General features: G+C 37.0%; 1 protein-coding gene across 4 annotated transcripts in view; it reads left to right on the forward strand.

The window, feature by feature from the left end:
- The window catches only part of SH3BP2 (SH3 domain binding protein 2), a 36,167-nt gene extending 22,837 nt beyond the window's left edge, over positions 1-13,330 (forward strand). For 3 of the 4 annotated variants that reach the window (XM_079305884.1, XM_079305885.1, XM_079305882.1), the window contains exons 2-13: positions 2,274-2,413; positions 3,486-3,588; positions 5,223-5,340; positions 5,923-5,993; positions 6,359-6,447; positions 7,710-7,775; positions 8,318-8,813; positions 9,683-9,797; positions 10,127-10,182; positions 10,605-10,686; positions 10,913-10,972; positions 11,351-13,330. In XM_079305884.1, the coding sequence (XP_079162010.1) occupies positions 2,275-2,413; positions 3,486-3,588; positions 5,223-5,340; positions 5,923-5,993; positions 6,359-6,447; positions 7,710-7,775; positions 8,318-8,813; positions 9,683-9,797; positions 10,127-10,182; positions 10,605-10,686; positions 10,913-10,972; positions 11,351-11,488 (1,533 nt within the window). In that variant the 5' untranslated portion in view covers position 2,274 and the 3' untranslated portion in view covers positions 11,489-13,330. The remainder of the gene's footprint in view (positions 1-2,273; positions 2,414-3,485; positions 3,589-5,222; positions 5,341-5,922; positions 5,994-6,358; positions 6,448-7,709; positions 7,776-8,317; positions 8,814-9,682; positions 9,798-10,126; positions 10,183-10,604; positions 10,687-10,912; positions 10,973-11,350) is intronic. The other variant, XM_079305883.1, reaches the window with a different exon arrangement.
- The last annotated feature ends 776 nt before the right edge of the window (positions 13,331-14,106 follow it).

The raw sequence follows: 14,106 nt of genomic DNA on the forward strand, positions 1-14,106 counted from the left end.
TATTTACCTAGGGTAGCATATACTTACTGCCAGTGTTTGACTTTGGCTCTCTAGAAATTTCAACTTACTGGTTGTTCTGGATAACCTCTCTGAGACATTTAACTCTGCATCTTCTGATAGTTTTCAGCCTAGGTACAGAACACAGAAACAGTTTCACACCATGGACTGGCTGCTTCAGTTCTTTCTTCTGTTCTTTGTAGTAAAGGTACAGAGGATTGGAAGACCTAAGATGAACTTGAAACTGTTGGATGGCATTGGAACTAATGTAGGAAAAGTAGCATCAAAGTATATTTATCTGAATGAAAAGGTTTCAATTCTACTTAGTCTATTTTCTGAACATAACTGGAAACAGACTGGAGTAACTTAAATTAAGTTCTAATGTTTAAACATTGATGTGAATATTCTTAAGAGAATAAGCCCAGGACTTGCCTTTGCAATCCTTGTTTCAAGGAAATCACTCTTAACACTATTGATGTGGTTTGGCATCAGCAGCCAGCTGGGTAACACTCTCCATTTCCCTCACTTCCATTTTTCTGCAAAATGTGGAGAAATAATTTGAAGGATTTAGGGGGGCAGGGGGGATGTTAGCTTCTGCTACTATTTTTTAAAATTCTTATTCTTGAAAGCTTTAAATGCATGAGTAGCCCCTTTTTGGACACATTGCTATTGCTTGAAATTTTGTTCTGGAGGAGGAGGAAATAACTCAGCTTGGAAAGATCTCAGTCATTTAATAAGAATAGGGAGGAAACAGCAGAAGGAAGGATATAGCTGAGTAGAACAAAAGCAACTTACCTTTTGGTGAGCAGGGAGATCCTGGGAGAAAATTGGGATACCTTAGTGTCTTGATGTGTCTGCTATGAGAGCCTTTTTAGAGCCTTGGGTCTTGTCTTCTCTGGCTATACGTGCATCATAACAAAAGCTACTTTTTGTGATCAAGCCTTTTAGGTTGCCTAGAGAATTTAATTTAGTTTAAACTCTCCTGGTAGAAATTGCTAGGAATTTCCACCCTTTCCCGCACATGCATCATCAGCAAACAACAGTTAGATCTAAATCCTGAACTGATCACTGCAAGATCCATTGCCTTGCATTTGTTTTTCCTAACCTGTACAATGGATAAGTACTTTGCTGTTGCACCTCAACAAATCTGAAACACTTCCTTGTTCTTTTCAGAAAGGGAAAAGCCATTTGGAGGGGCAAGTGCTTGGGTAGGGTGTTGTGCTGAGGCTCTTGGATTCTGTGCTGAGCCTCAGAGTTTACCTCCCTTACTGTCCCTATTGGGTGAAGGAGAAATGAACAAGTTCCATGAAATTTCAGTCCTGCACTGGAAGCTTATCAGTTCTAAACCATCATTCCTTTATCAGAAATTAATTAACTGGAGCTTCATTAGTTTGCCTTTTACCATCAAAGGTCTTTAGCCTTACACCTGATGATAACAAACTCTTTTATGTCTAGGTCAAAATTCCCATTCTATCCACGCATGATTTCTTTCTCTGACACAGTAAGATCTTTTAGCCTAGTTCTGTTAGCAGTTGAAGAAAGAAAGGGCTCATAATGATATATCAGAATAAGTTGCTGCCTCAGAAATGAATCTTTTTGGTTTAAGATGACAGCAGAAAGAGTGCTAACTGCAGAGATGCTTGGTGGAGCATTACATAAATAATTGATAGATAAATTAAATGGAAGCCTGCAGAAATCTGAGAGGAACTTCATTTGCACAGGATGCTGTCACATGTAGCATCCAGTATGAGATTATGTACTAATTCTTTAATTAAAGAATTAGGAGTTAAAGAATAAAACATGTCAATATCAGGAGTAAGTAGTATTGGATGCTGCAGTTACTAAACCTTGGCTTGATTCCCCTGTTGTACAGAAAACTACATTTTCTGTATATACATGTGTTGTGTAGCACTTGGGAGAAGAAACCAATCTTCTTTCCAGTCAACTGCTTGATTAAGTCTTACAGTGTTATCTGGAGTATTTTTTAAACATAAATACTTAAGTAACATTTACTAAGCACTTTTCCTTTGTTTCAACAACTGTCAATCACTTTTGAGAGGTGTATAAAAATAAATCGGGGCTTTTTGCACTTCATTTTTTTTATACATTACAAAGTTCCCGGAATCTTTGAACACCCAGTCTGTGTTACATTCTTGAGTGCTGAACCACATTAGTTGTTTGGAAAGCTTGTTTAAGGAAACAAGCTTTGCTTCTCAGTACTCATTCCTTAAAGTAAAATCTGAGTTTTAAACTGTTTTTAATTATCTAAATTGCAGAATGATGGCCCTGCAGGAGCAGGTCTGGCCAGTCCCAATGAAGGCAATTGGAGCACAAAACCTTCTGACGATGCCTGGAGGAGTCACCAAGGCAGGGTATCTTCATAAAAAAGGAGGCACCCAGCTGCAGATCCTGAAATGTAAGTTGAATGAGGTATTAACTAAATTAAATGTTTTAAATATTTGCCTCTGGGGCCAGTAACAGATTTCATGTTAGCAAACTGTTGAAGTTGTTTTTCCACTTTGTTCTGGAATATATGTATGAAAGACTCATATTGAAAGATTTTCCTTTAATTGTTTTACAACTGTAAATCTAAATGGATTTTAAAATATAATAAATGTTGTGGTTGATTTTATTTTGCTGTTCAGTTCTCTTGTCAAGTCCTTCACAAGTAAGATTTTCAAGACAGATTCCCAGGATATGTATCAATTTCAAACACTCTTTTCTGAAAGAAATTAGTACTCAGCCTTTTTTTCCAGTTGGTTATTCTGTACTGGAAAAAATATCCCCATCTCCTACTGTTGTTGTGAAATGGAAATTCTCTCACTGCCAACACTGAGCTGTACTTAATAACAGTAATTTCTTCTGAAATCAGAATCTATTTACATGGGGAAAAGTTCAGATTTTGTGTTTATTTATATGCTATTCATTTAGTATCCCTGTTTATACTATAAACTATAATTAAACTGTACTGAGTATACATGTGTATATATATATAGTTAAACTATACTTAGATAGTTAAGAACAAAGACTACTGCCTTTGATAAAGGAAGGAGTCTTGGCCACTTTCAAAAAAAAGAAAACAGGATATAATTTTACTGGCAGGATTATGTACTTGAGGTGAAAGAAAAGAGGGAGATCGTATTTTTGGGATGGATGTAAAGATGTATTTGTATTCTGTGGCTGCCTTCCTGCTATTGCTTATTCCACTGATAAAGGAGCACAGGTGGAGGTCAGGCCTCCAGTCTCTGAGGCTTCTTTTGAAGTTTTCAGATCAGCTGCCTCTCCAGTGAGGGAATCAAATATTCCCCTTAGTCCTGAAATTCTGCAAATGGACAGCTTCACTATGTGACTGATCATAACAAGTTTGTGCTCATTTACAGTGATTCATATGAATACTAAATTCTTAAACAATAATTCTACACATGCTAAGAGGTTCAGTTGTTCTGCTGCCCTTGGATTTCTATTTTGCTTATTTGTTATCTTTTCAGGGCCACTGAGATTTGTGATTATCCACGAGGGATGTATCTACTATTTTAAGAGCAGCACATCTGCATCTCCCCAGGGTGCATTTTCTTTGAAAGGTTACAACAGGTAAGTGCCAAGGAAGTTGTTTAACACCCAAGCTCCTTTTACTTACTGCTAGGGGCTATGGGTTTCATTTTTAATGACGTTAAAGAGAGCTACATCTGTTATTTGGGTTAAGCATTGATGTCAGATTCCAAGAAATGCTTTCCTTTCAAATTGTATATATGACATTTCCCGTGCTTGACAAGTAGATAGCCTTCTCTTTCTGTAATTTAACAGAAAAGCTGTTTGAATTGGAATTGCCTTACTCTGTTACTAATTAATGCACAGTGTACATACAGAGAGATGTGGATTCTTTCAGACAAAACATCTTTGTTCTGTATTGACCAGAAAGGGATCACAAGAGAAAATGTATGTAGTTACTGATTGAGCAACTGCAGTTAGGGTTGAAACTGTATCAACTACAGAGAGATAAATAAGAGAATGCATGTGCAAAGTATCTGACTCATTTCACTACACATTTTAATCTTAATATTTACCTTGCAAGTTGAAGACAGAAATATGTGGCTTTCAAGTTAGCCAGAACTGTCAGAAGCTGATTGCAGAGTAAGTTCAAGGCCTACTAATACAAGTCCAACCTAACTTTAGGGAATTGCAGTTGAAATTGATGCTAAAAAATGTTTAATGGGAGAGAGGGAATGTAGAGAAACATTATTGTATTGATCCTAACCACTGCAGTTTTATTGTATTTGTATATCTTGTACTGTATAATGTTCTCAGACTTGTGGAATAAGGAATTACCTTGTCTTAAATTATGAGAGCTTTTCCAACAGAGCACAACAATGGCATATTTTTAAGGAAATGCACTTGCAAACATTGCAGCCAGTAAAAAATTAATGATTTTGTAGAACAAACCCACACTGTAATTTTGTCATTACACCATCTTCTGCTATCTGCATGAATGTGAACAATGAAATCTGTAAATGCATGAGAACATTCATTCCTTTTTATGTATTTTCATTCTAGCAGCCTTGTAGAGACCTTGTCAGAATAAGGACCAGATCTTTATTAGTATAAGGCACAGATAAGCATTATTGGAAAAGAATTTGAACTGAAAGAATTGTTAGACTGAGTAGTTGCATAAAGGGTTTTTAATTATTTTTTTCCATAACAGTCCCAAATGAAGAAATTCTTTACACACACAAAAAAAAAAAAACAGTTAGGTTATGCTTTTTTTAAAGTAATAAAAAATGTGGAGAATGTTTATAAGGGAAGCATGTAAAAATGAAGTGTGCCTTTATTATTAGTTTTTCCTTATTTTCATGGGAAATGTTTTGATTTCTCATCTGAAATAGTAACTTCTTGAATAAGGGCCACAAGCACCCTGAGTATCTCTTGCAGTGTGTGACACATGAATTAATGTGATTCATTAACTCTTGAACAGGTCAAAGCAGCTGTTTATAAAAGTCTGGCTGGTGGATTAACAAGTGCTCTTCCTTTTGCATTGTCCCTTCTACCACATTAATGGAGAAGTACTGCAAATGCACATGTGGGGATTTCTGTGATGATGTTCTAGGCTTGGAGGTTATTTTTCATAAGGCAAAACTGGCCAGCAGAGCTGCTTTCTGTCAGCCTTTGACTTGCAGAGCAGCATTACCTACAGATTAAGGTGTTTCAGTATTGGCTGTTGTGTTTCTCAGGGTTATGCGGGCAGCTGAGGAGACAACATCAAGCAATGTGTTTCCTTTCAAGTTAGTTCACATAAGCAAGAAGCACAGAACGTGGTTTTTTTCAGCTTCTTCTGAAGATGAAAGAAAGGTAACTTTCTTCTTTTGCAATAGCATTTTACTTGAAGCAAAAATAAAATCTTGGACTTCCCTAAAATCTAAACAAACTAGAAATGCAGCTGTCACTGAAATTTGTATACCTAGTTCTTTGGGCTCCTCTGAAAGTCATGTCTGAAGTTTTAATGTTAATCCAACTTGCAATTTAGGGAATGGCTGTGACATACTATAAGGCATGAATTTCTCCATATTGCATAAATATTCCATATTTATTTTTCACCAAGGAAAAAGTAATGATACGTTGAGCCTTTGATAAATTCTGAAAACTGTTCAGTGAAATCTCTCACCCATAAACATACTCTGAATGTATATCTAGCTCTAGGAATAACAGCCTGAAATTTGCAAACTGAAAATTAATACTTCAGTATCTTCCTACAGGACTTTAGATAGTCAAAACATTTGACTGCTGACTCGTTTCAATAAAAAGTCGTGGATAAATACTATTTCAATGTATGTTCCCTGCACAGTTTCTTTGTTCTTACAGAGGACAAGATACATCTGCATTTAATGATTTAAATATTGATGTGTTGAATGTCGTATTTTTATTTTTGTTTAGAATTGGATGCTATCATTGAGAAGAGAAATTGGTCACTACCATGACAAGAAAGAAACATTAATAGAATTCAGGTATAAACCCTTATTCTTTACTTCTTTATTTCTTATGCCTTTTGCACTAGCTCTTTACAATGGTGTTTTAGGCTTTTTTGCACCTACAATTTATTTTCTGTTAAATAAGGAGAGGCACAGTAAGACTCAAGAAGAAAAGCCCTTCCCAGTTTATACTTTAAAGAATATGAAGAAAAACCAAATCTTTAAACAAAGAACATTTCAATATCAGCTTTGTGTAAAAGAAATGAAATCTTCTAAAACACAGCAGGAACATATCTGACTGTTAATTGGGAAATAGGAACAGATTGCTTCTGCTTTTCCAGCATTCCTTTCCAGTGCTGCAGTCCTGCTAAACAGAAGTAACTCTGTCTTTTCTTTTGCAGTGACTCTGGTTCAGATGCAGACAGTTTCTATGGCTCAGTAGAACGTCCCATTGACATCAAGTATTCCCATCATTCAGCAGATAATGAAGGTGACAAATTTAGACACTGATAAATAAGGGCTCTTTGTTGCTTATTTATTTCTTCTGAATTCTGCAGGAATTATTCCCGTAGCTTAAGTTAACTGGTCCAGTTTGTAACTGGTGGGGTTTTTTTTACAAGGTGTATCTCTGTTGTAGTTTTAAATCAGCAACAGGTATTCTGAGCCATTAACTGTTGGTACAAATAAACTAAAGAATTTCAGATCCTTTAAGGAGGTTAATTAAAAGTGAGGACATGACTGAAATTCACAGCATATTTCAGCAACTGTGTTCATAGTCAAGAAATATGTTTGTGAAAACCAACATGAGAAACCTTGCCTTGAGGCTCAGCAGAGATCCTTTTCTAGGCCTTTCCCCATCTGCCCTTACAGATTTCTAAGGGCAATGTTGATGGGAGCAAGGACTCATTTCCTGAGAGGAAATTCCTGACTGTTCTTCCTGACTAGGACGAAAAGGCAGGAATGGGTCTTGTTAGGAAATCCGGCCCCATTGCTGCCAGCAAAGGAGAACAGACTCATCAGCATTTCATGTGGGGCTGTAGTTTAGTTGTCATTTTATAGGAGGGGAGAGTTGTATGCCAGGTGAATGATAGTAAGAGGCCTAGTAGGAGTTTGAATTAGGAAAATTCTACATATTGTCCTTCAGGCTTCTCTTCTAATCAATGAGAAATTACTGCCTAGAAGTAATATGTTTTTTGTGGGTTGGTTAGTCTGATTTACAGTTAAAGCCAACATTGAAACCACTCAAGCCATTTGTTGTGGTGCTTTTTTTTTTATGGCAGTGCAACGTAAAAAAATTAAAATTTTGTAAATCACTAAGCTTGTTTAATCTTCCATATTGCAAAATCATACATTTTTCTGTGGTAGGGTTACATTTTGGGGGCAATGGTTTTTCCCAAGTGCTTGTAGTTGTGTCTCTGCAACTGATTTGAACTTCTCTCAGGAAGGCTGGAACACTAGAAAGTGTCACCAAAAACCAATTTTTTAACTTGTAAATTGAAAAAAAAAAAAAATAATGTGCAGTATACTTTATCAGCCTCTGTTATAAGTGATGGCTTTTTTAATTGACATTAAAATTTAAGGACACAATTAGATAGCAGAGAGGTGGACCAAAACCATTTTTTTTCACCTCTTTGGAAAAAACACCTGCAAAATATTTGTTTTAAAGAGCCCTAAGTGCTTGATACTCTTTCTTTGGTTTCTTAGGTTCAAAGAGTATTTATCAGAGTCTGACACACTGATTTTTATCTGCAGATTATGACCAGGAGGAAGAGGATGAGTCTTATTTGCAGCCGGATACTTCTGACATAGTGAAAGATGGTATGGATGTGATTTCTTTGATTTCCCTCACAAAAAGCCCCATGAAGGGCCCCAGTGAAGGCAACATTCATGTGGAATGCCAGGTTATCATTTTGTATTGGACATTACTATTCCAATTGGCAAAATAACTGAAGTCATGCAGAGATACCTAATCTTGAGAGGTATTTAGGGTCAGAAGTTTGTAATAACAGCAGTAACCACTGACAGAAAGCATTACATGCCTTTAGGGGTGTGCTTTCTTGCAAGCCTCCTGCCTGTATCTGGAGGAGCAGTAATGCTTTTAAGGACAAAACAGACTACAAAGTGAAAAGTCTTTGCCAAGTCATCATAAGCCATGCCTGAAGAAAAATATCAGTAGTTTATTATCTATAACTTTCAGAATTGTGTTGAAAGTTAAATTCTTAACCAGCATTTTGAGTACTATCAGACCCAATGCCAGTGAAATATCTTAGATCACATAGAAAATGGATTTGAGAAGTCTCTTTTGATGACATATTGTGTTCCCCCTCAGTGTGTCAAGTGTTTTGGTTTTCTTTCTGTAGATATGGTCCTGCCCCCTGCATACCCACCTCCACCTGTTCCTCACATCAGGAAAACTGCCTTAGAAGTGAGGGCACACTCCTATTCTGGCAAACCAAGTGCACCAGTGCCACCACCACCTCCGAAGAGAAGCTTGCCTGAAATCAAGCTAGAGCCTCCCCCTGTGCCCCCTCTCCCTGTGTTCAAAAAGCCTCCAAGTGGCAAAGGGTCTCACCCACTGCCTCCAGAGCCTCTGCCTCCAGCACAAGTCCTTGCTCCTCCAGAAGCATGCGAGAAGCTAAAAAGCTTAAACCTTTCCCCACGGACTCCTCCTCCTCTGCCAGGCAATAAACCCAAGTTGTCACAGCTTGTTGAAAAGCTGGCAGAGCCCAAAGTGCCACGGGAACATGGTAAACCTGGACTGTTTGTGCCACCAGTGCTCCCAAAGCCACCTGTGCCGAGCCACCAGCCCCCTGCAGTCAAGCCTAGAACAGAGAAATCTTTATGTCACCAGTTACAGTAAGTATGAAAATACAATGCACTATTGTTTCTCAATCACTTATTAGTTAACAAGTTTAGACATACTCAGATTCATACCAACATCGATGTCTCTTCCCTGCACTATCCCTCTCTGTGTTGTGCTTTTTTTTTGCCTGTGATTTGAAAATCTGCAGTGAATCTAGCTGATCTGAATGGATTTGTTTTGTGCAGGAGCTTGGGCTAAATGATCTCTAGAGGTCTCTTCTTGCCCAAATTAATCTGTAATTATCTAAATTAATCTGCAAGTACATCCTCCAGCTCTGGGGCCCCAAAACAAGAAAGATGTTACCATGTTGAAACTGGTCCAGAGGAGGCCACTGAGTTGATCCAAGGGCTGGAGCACCTCTCCTATGAGGACAGGCTGACAGAGTTGGGATTGTTCAGCCTGGAGAAGAGAAGGCTCTGGGGAGACCCTTGGAACACCTTCCAGTATCTAAAAGAGCTACAAAAGAGATGGAGAGGGACTTTTGACATGGGCATGGAGTGATAAGAGGGAATGGCTTTAAACTGAAAGAGGGGAGATGTAGGCTCTGTTTAGATTTTGGAAATAAATTATTTGCTGGGAGGGTGGAGAGGCAGTGACACAGATTGCCAAATAAGCTGTGGATGTCCCATCCCTGGTTAGGGCCATGTTGGATGGGGCTCCAAGGATGCCTAGTGAAAGTTATCCCTGCCCATGGCAGGAGGGTCTTTAAGGTCCCTTCTACCATAAATCATTCTAGGATTCCATTATTTGGGGGGCTAAACTGAAACTTCACTTCTAGTTTTACTATTCCTTCAGTGTTTTGTGTATATTTGTTCTGCTTTCCTGATGAGGTATCCTTCAGTTTTCATTCTGTTTCTGCCAGGAGATCACCACCAGATGGACAAAGTTTTAGAAGTTTTTCATTTGAAAAACCAGCACTACCCTCCAAGCCAAGCCAACCTGATGATAACTCTGATGATGATGATGATTATGAAAAAGTAAGATCAAGCAGATGATCCATTCTAAAAGAATATTTTTCCTTGATTATGTGTACCTTTGGGAATATTTAAAGTGCATTATTTCAGGAGAAGAGTAACTTTCTGAAAACACAGTGCTGTGTGGTTTTTATTAATTTCTTTTTGAACTTTAGTGAAGGCCTTGACAAGTTATGGAGTTTAAGATTGGATATAAAGGAAAAAGAAGCATAAAGATTAAATCACTGTTAATCATTTTAGATGATGGCTGTAGCTTATTTGCATAACCAGTTGCTAGGGTTTTGAGTTGTCATTGACTTAACAGTGATTTATTTTCTTTTTATTTTTTACAGGTTGGGCTGCCTGCTTCAATATTTCTTAATACCTCGGAATCCTTTGAAGTTGAAAGGTAAAATGTGATTTTAAAATAGTTCCTTACCAGTCCTACAAAAACCTGTACTGACCTGTAGTCCAAAGATCATTTTAATAACTTGTGTTTAAAGCATGCACTAAAATATTTAACATGCAAATCACTTTGTAGAGAAGTTAGTTCAGTGCTCATCTATCAATTGACAGATGAGAATGCAATGTGATTTGGCTCCATCTGGAGGAGATAGTTTTGCCAGGATGCTGGATGGGACCAGAGAGCCAGATGATCTCAGTTGCACTGCTGATTCAACAGTGACTTTCTTTCAGCTATCATCTACTATAAATTATTACACCCAAAACAGATATTTGTAATGAGAATTTTAACATTGTATTTATTTGAGTTCTAACAATTTGTCATGCACATAAAAAATTATAATATATGTCATTGTTTATTCTTTTTAGGATATTTAAAGCTAGTAGCCCACAAGGACAACCACAAAATGGATTGTACTGTATTAGGAACTCATCTACGAAGCCTGGAAAGGTAAATTGCAATTGCTGTGACATACTGCATTTTATACACAAAGTACTTAACAATTTAGATGTGATATTTTCTTAAAGCAAGAAAATATGAGAGAATCGCTATCATAATGTCAGTGATTGTAAAAAACCAAAAAAAAAGGCAGAATTTAAATTAATTCCTCAATAATACCTTGACTTAGAAGAGCTTGGTAACACAGACTGAATGCATTGCATTTTTCTTCTTCGAGGTATTGGTTGTATGGGATGAACCTCCAGGAAAAGTGAGAAACTACAGAATCTTTGAAAAGGTCAGTAAATGCACTATGTATGCATCTCCAGATTATTTATGTCTGTGTGTATAAAATGGGAATGCACATTGGTAAATATCAGAATGAACAAGTTAAAGTCTAAATTTGTTCCCATCTCTGACAGTAAAAATCAGCTGATTTTCAAATATCTGATTTAGGGTAAGAGTTTGAGTACTCACATCTGGGTTTTCTAATTGCTGTATCCTGTATCATCATAAATTTCAGCTCCAATCAAATCCTATTAAACTCCTGAGTTTAATTTGAACTTACTTGTGTGACTGACTAGTTTGCAGAGGAATAGTGAGCTCTGGTGATTATAGTCTGGCCCTTTTTTCTCCATTACTGTCAATAGTTACACATGTTTTTGTTTTACAACAGGATGACAAGTTTTACCTGGATTCAGACATCATGTTTTTGAACATGGGAAGTTTGGTGGAATACTACAGCACTCATGTCTTACCCAGTCATGACAGCCTGATGCTCAGGTGTCCTTATGGTTACTCGAGGCCAAGGTGACGTGACAGCTGTGCTTCAGTGACACCCCTGAGGACAGGACTCCTGCCACTGTTGGACATCCTGCTGTTTGCACACACAAACTGAGTCTGCTTCCACCATTTATTCTCACATGAATCGTTATATGAATTCCATTTAATGAACTTCTGGTGAAACCTTGAAGTCCAGATCAGTGGATTTTATGGTCTTTCCTTTTACGAAGATTTGAACTGATTATGCTGTGAAAGCTGTCCAGGATACCCACACCTTTTATAAAATTGCTGCTATTACTAATATCCTCAGAATGTCAGAGATGCACATGAACAAAGAAGTGATCTGAATACAACTGATCTAGAAAATGAAATTATGTCAGAATTTATTTGTGATAGGGAATACTAATACTCTGACTTGGAGGTACTACACCTAAAGTCAGCATTGGTGCTCAACTGAGATATTTTGTATTACTTGTATAGTTGATATGTACATAATGAAGATTTCTCTACAAAATATTTGATTTACTATAGGTAAAGATGATCAGGAAATGAGGCTTTTTTTTTAAGCCACCTCTTACATCCTTGTACCTTCTGAGTACAGTAATCACTATCAGGTACTATCTGGCTGGTATGGGTGTGGCATCCCAAAAACTGCTTAATGACATGCACTTCAGATAAGTATGGAACAACAGTAATTTGGCTTTCATGGGAGCCCCCATTACCGAGTTCTGAACTAGAAGGGTTTGTGCCACTGGTATTTTTAAAGGGTATGAGAAAAGAGAAAGGGTTACTTGAGTTTTTGGGGGAAGCAAAGGGAGCCATTTGAATGTTCCAAATTCCTGCTAGCAGTTTTATCTCACATCACCATAGTCAAAGGTTCTTCAAACAAAGCACAAAAAACACATGAAACCATGTTTGTGATGCTACTATCAATCCATAAATCCTTGTGGTCACTCTTAGGAACAGGTTGTCAGCCCATTGAATTCTTTTCTGTTCTAGGTAAAACACACTACCCTAGTCTGCTACCACCAATTTTCCATTGTTAGAATTTTTACTCAGTTTGTAGTTGCATTAAAAAAAATAAATAATCTATTTTTAATATACTATCAATGACAGACATTACCAGGGTGCTTTTACTATTTGTTTCCTAATATTTTGGGGCCAGGTATCCTAAATACAAAGGTTTGATGTTTATGCCAAAATTACTTTTGGAGAAGAAATTTATTTTAACAGTCTTTTAAGTAATTCTGTTGATCCAAAAATGCTGTCATAATGGTCTCATACTCTGCTAATGTTTACAACACTTGTAAAAGTTTATACATGCCCACTTTAATCTTGTTACCATTAGATGGTCACAACTTTAAAGTCATAACAAAGCCCTTACAGAATAAGAATTCACTTTTTATGAAAACAATAAACAAGGATTTAGTCCCTAGGGAATTTTCCTTACTCATCAGGTGGAATATGAGGATCATAGATACCTGATCCTCTCTAAAGAAGGCTAAACCAAGAGAGCATTTTGAAAACTTTTTTGGCAAATAGTTATATGTATATCAGAGTAAGTTCAAGGTTTTTATGCAATATTCACACCTAACTGTCTACAGAGTAAGATTTTCTCTGGGAATAATTGTCTTCATTGTGTCATACAATCATATTTATAGTAGGCTCTCTTTGGGGCCATATTCAAATATTTGATTGTTTTCTCAACCTTACACTCAGAAGATTTTTTAATTGTAAACATCCATTTATAAACCATAACACTCTCTTTACCTGTGTAATACAAGAGTTGCAAATATGTAAATTTTTGTGTTAATTCCCTTTTGTATCTAAATGTATAGATTTCTGAAATGGATAAACTTTCAATGCCAATCCACCTCATTTTGTGCTGTTCTCTTTAATTTCATGGGGATGTGTTCTAATGCTTTTGTTTGTAGCTGTGTTCTTCCAATAGTAGAGTTGAGGAATTAATTTTCAGTGCCCCTAAGAATCAAATCTTCATGTTCTAAACAAATCTGCAATCTTTTCCTCTCTTTCTTCCTCTTGCTCCTACATACTATCTAGTCTGTTTTATAACAAATCAGGTGAGTTTCTGGTCTTTGGAGGGAGGAAAGACACAGCTAGAACACATGGCTCAGTATGTCTCCTATATTTCTCACTAATCTGCCTCTCCTCATTCCCTCACCACAAAGCAGCCTTTGCATCTACAACATCCTACAAGCTCCTTAGCTTTAAAATAGTTCCTGGGGAATTGTAAAAGCAGGTCTTGATGCTCATAAAGAATGTAGTTCATGAGTTTTGTAATACCCAAGTCAAAATCATTGATACTAGTTTGGAAAAAGTCTTGCCTTTTGTGACTGAACCTCCAGAAAAAAGTATTATAGCCATACTTGGATGGGGATTGCTGTTCTAGGGAAAAAAATTAGTGCTTTTGAAAATAAAACAAAGGACAATCAATGGCAGCATGTCATAAAAAGGGAACCAATATCCAAACATTTTTTTCTATGACAATAAAGGTGCTTTGTGTCAACAGTCAAGCTTTCCACCTCAGAACTTCAGTTTTCACAAGAATGTGAATAAGTAGCAAGAGTATTTGTAGCCTCAAGTGGCTTCATCCTTTGGAATGTGCAAAAGGGCACTGAAGATTTTGGA

The sequence above is a fragment of the Erithacus rubecula genome, assembly GCF_903797595.1.
Source record: "Erithacus rubecula genome assembly, chromosome: 5".
Lineage (NCBI taxonomy): Eukaryota > Metazoa > Chordata > Aves > Passeriformes > Muscicapidae > Erithacus > Erithacus rubecula.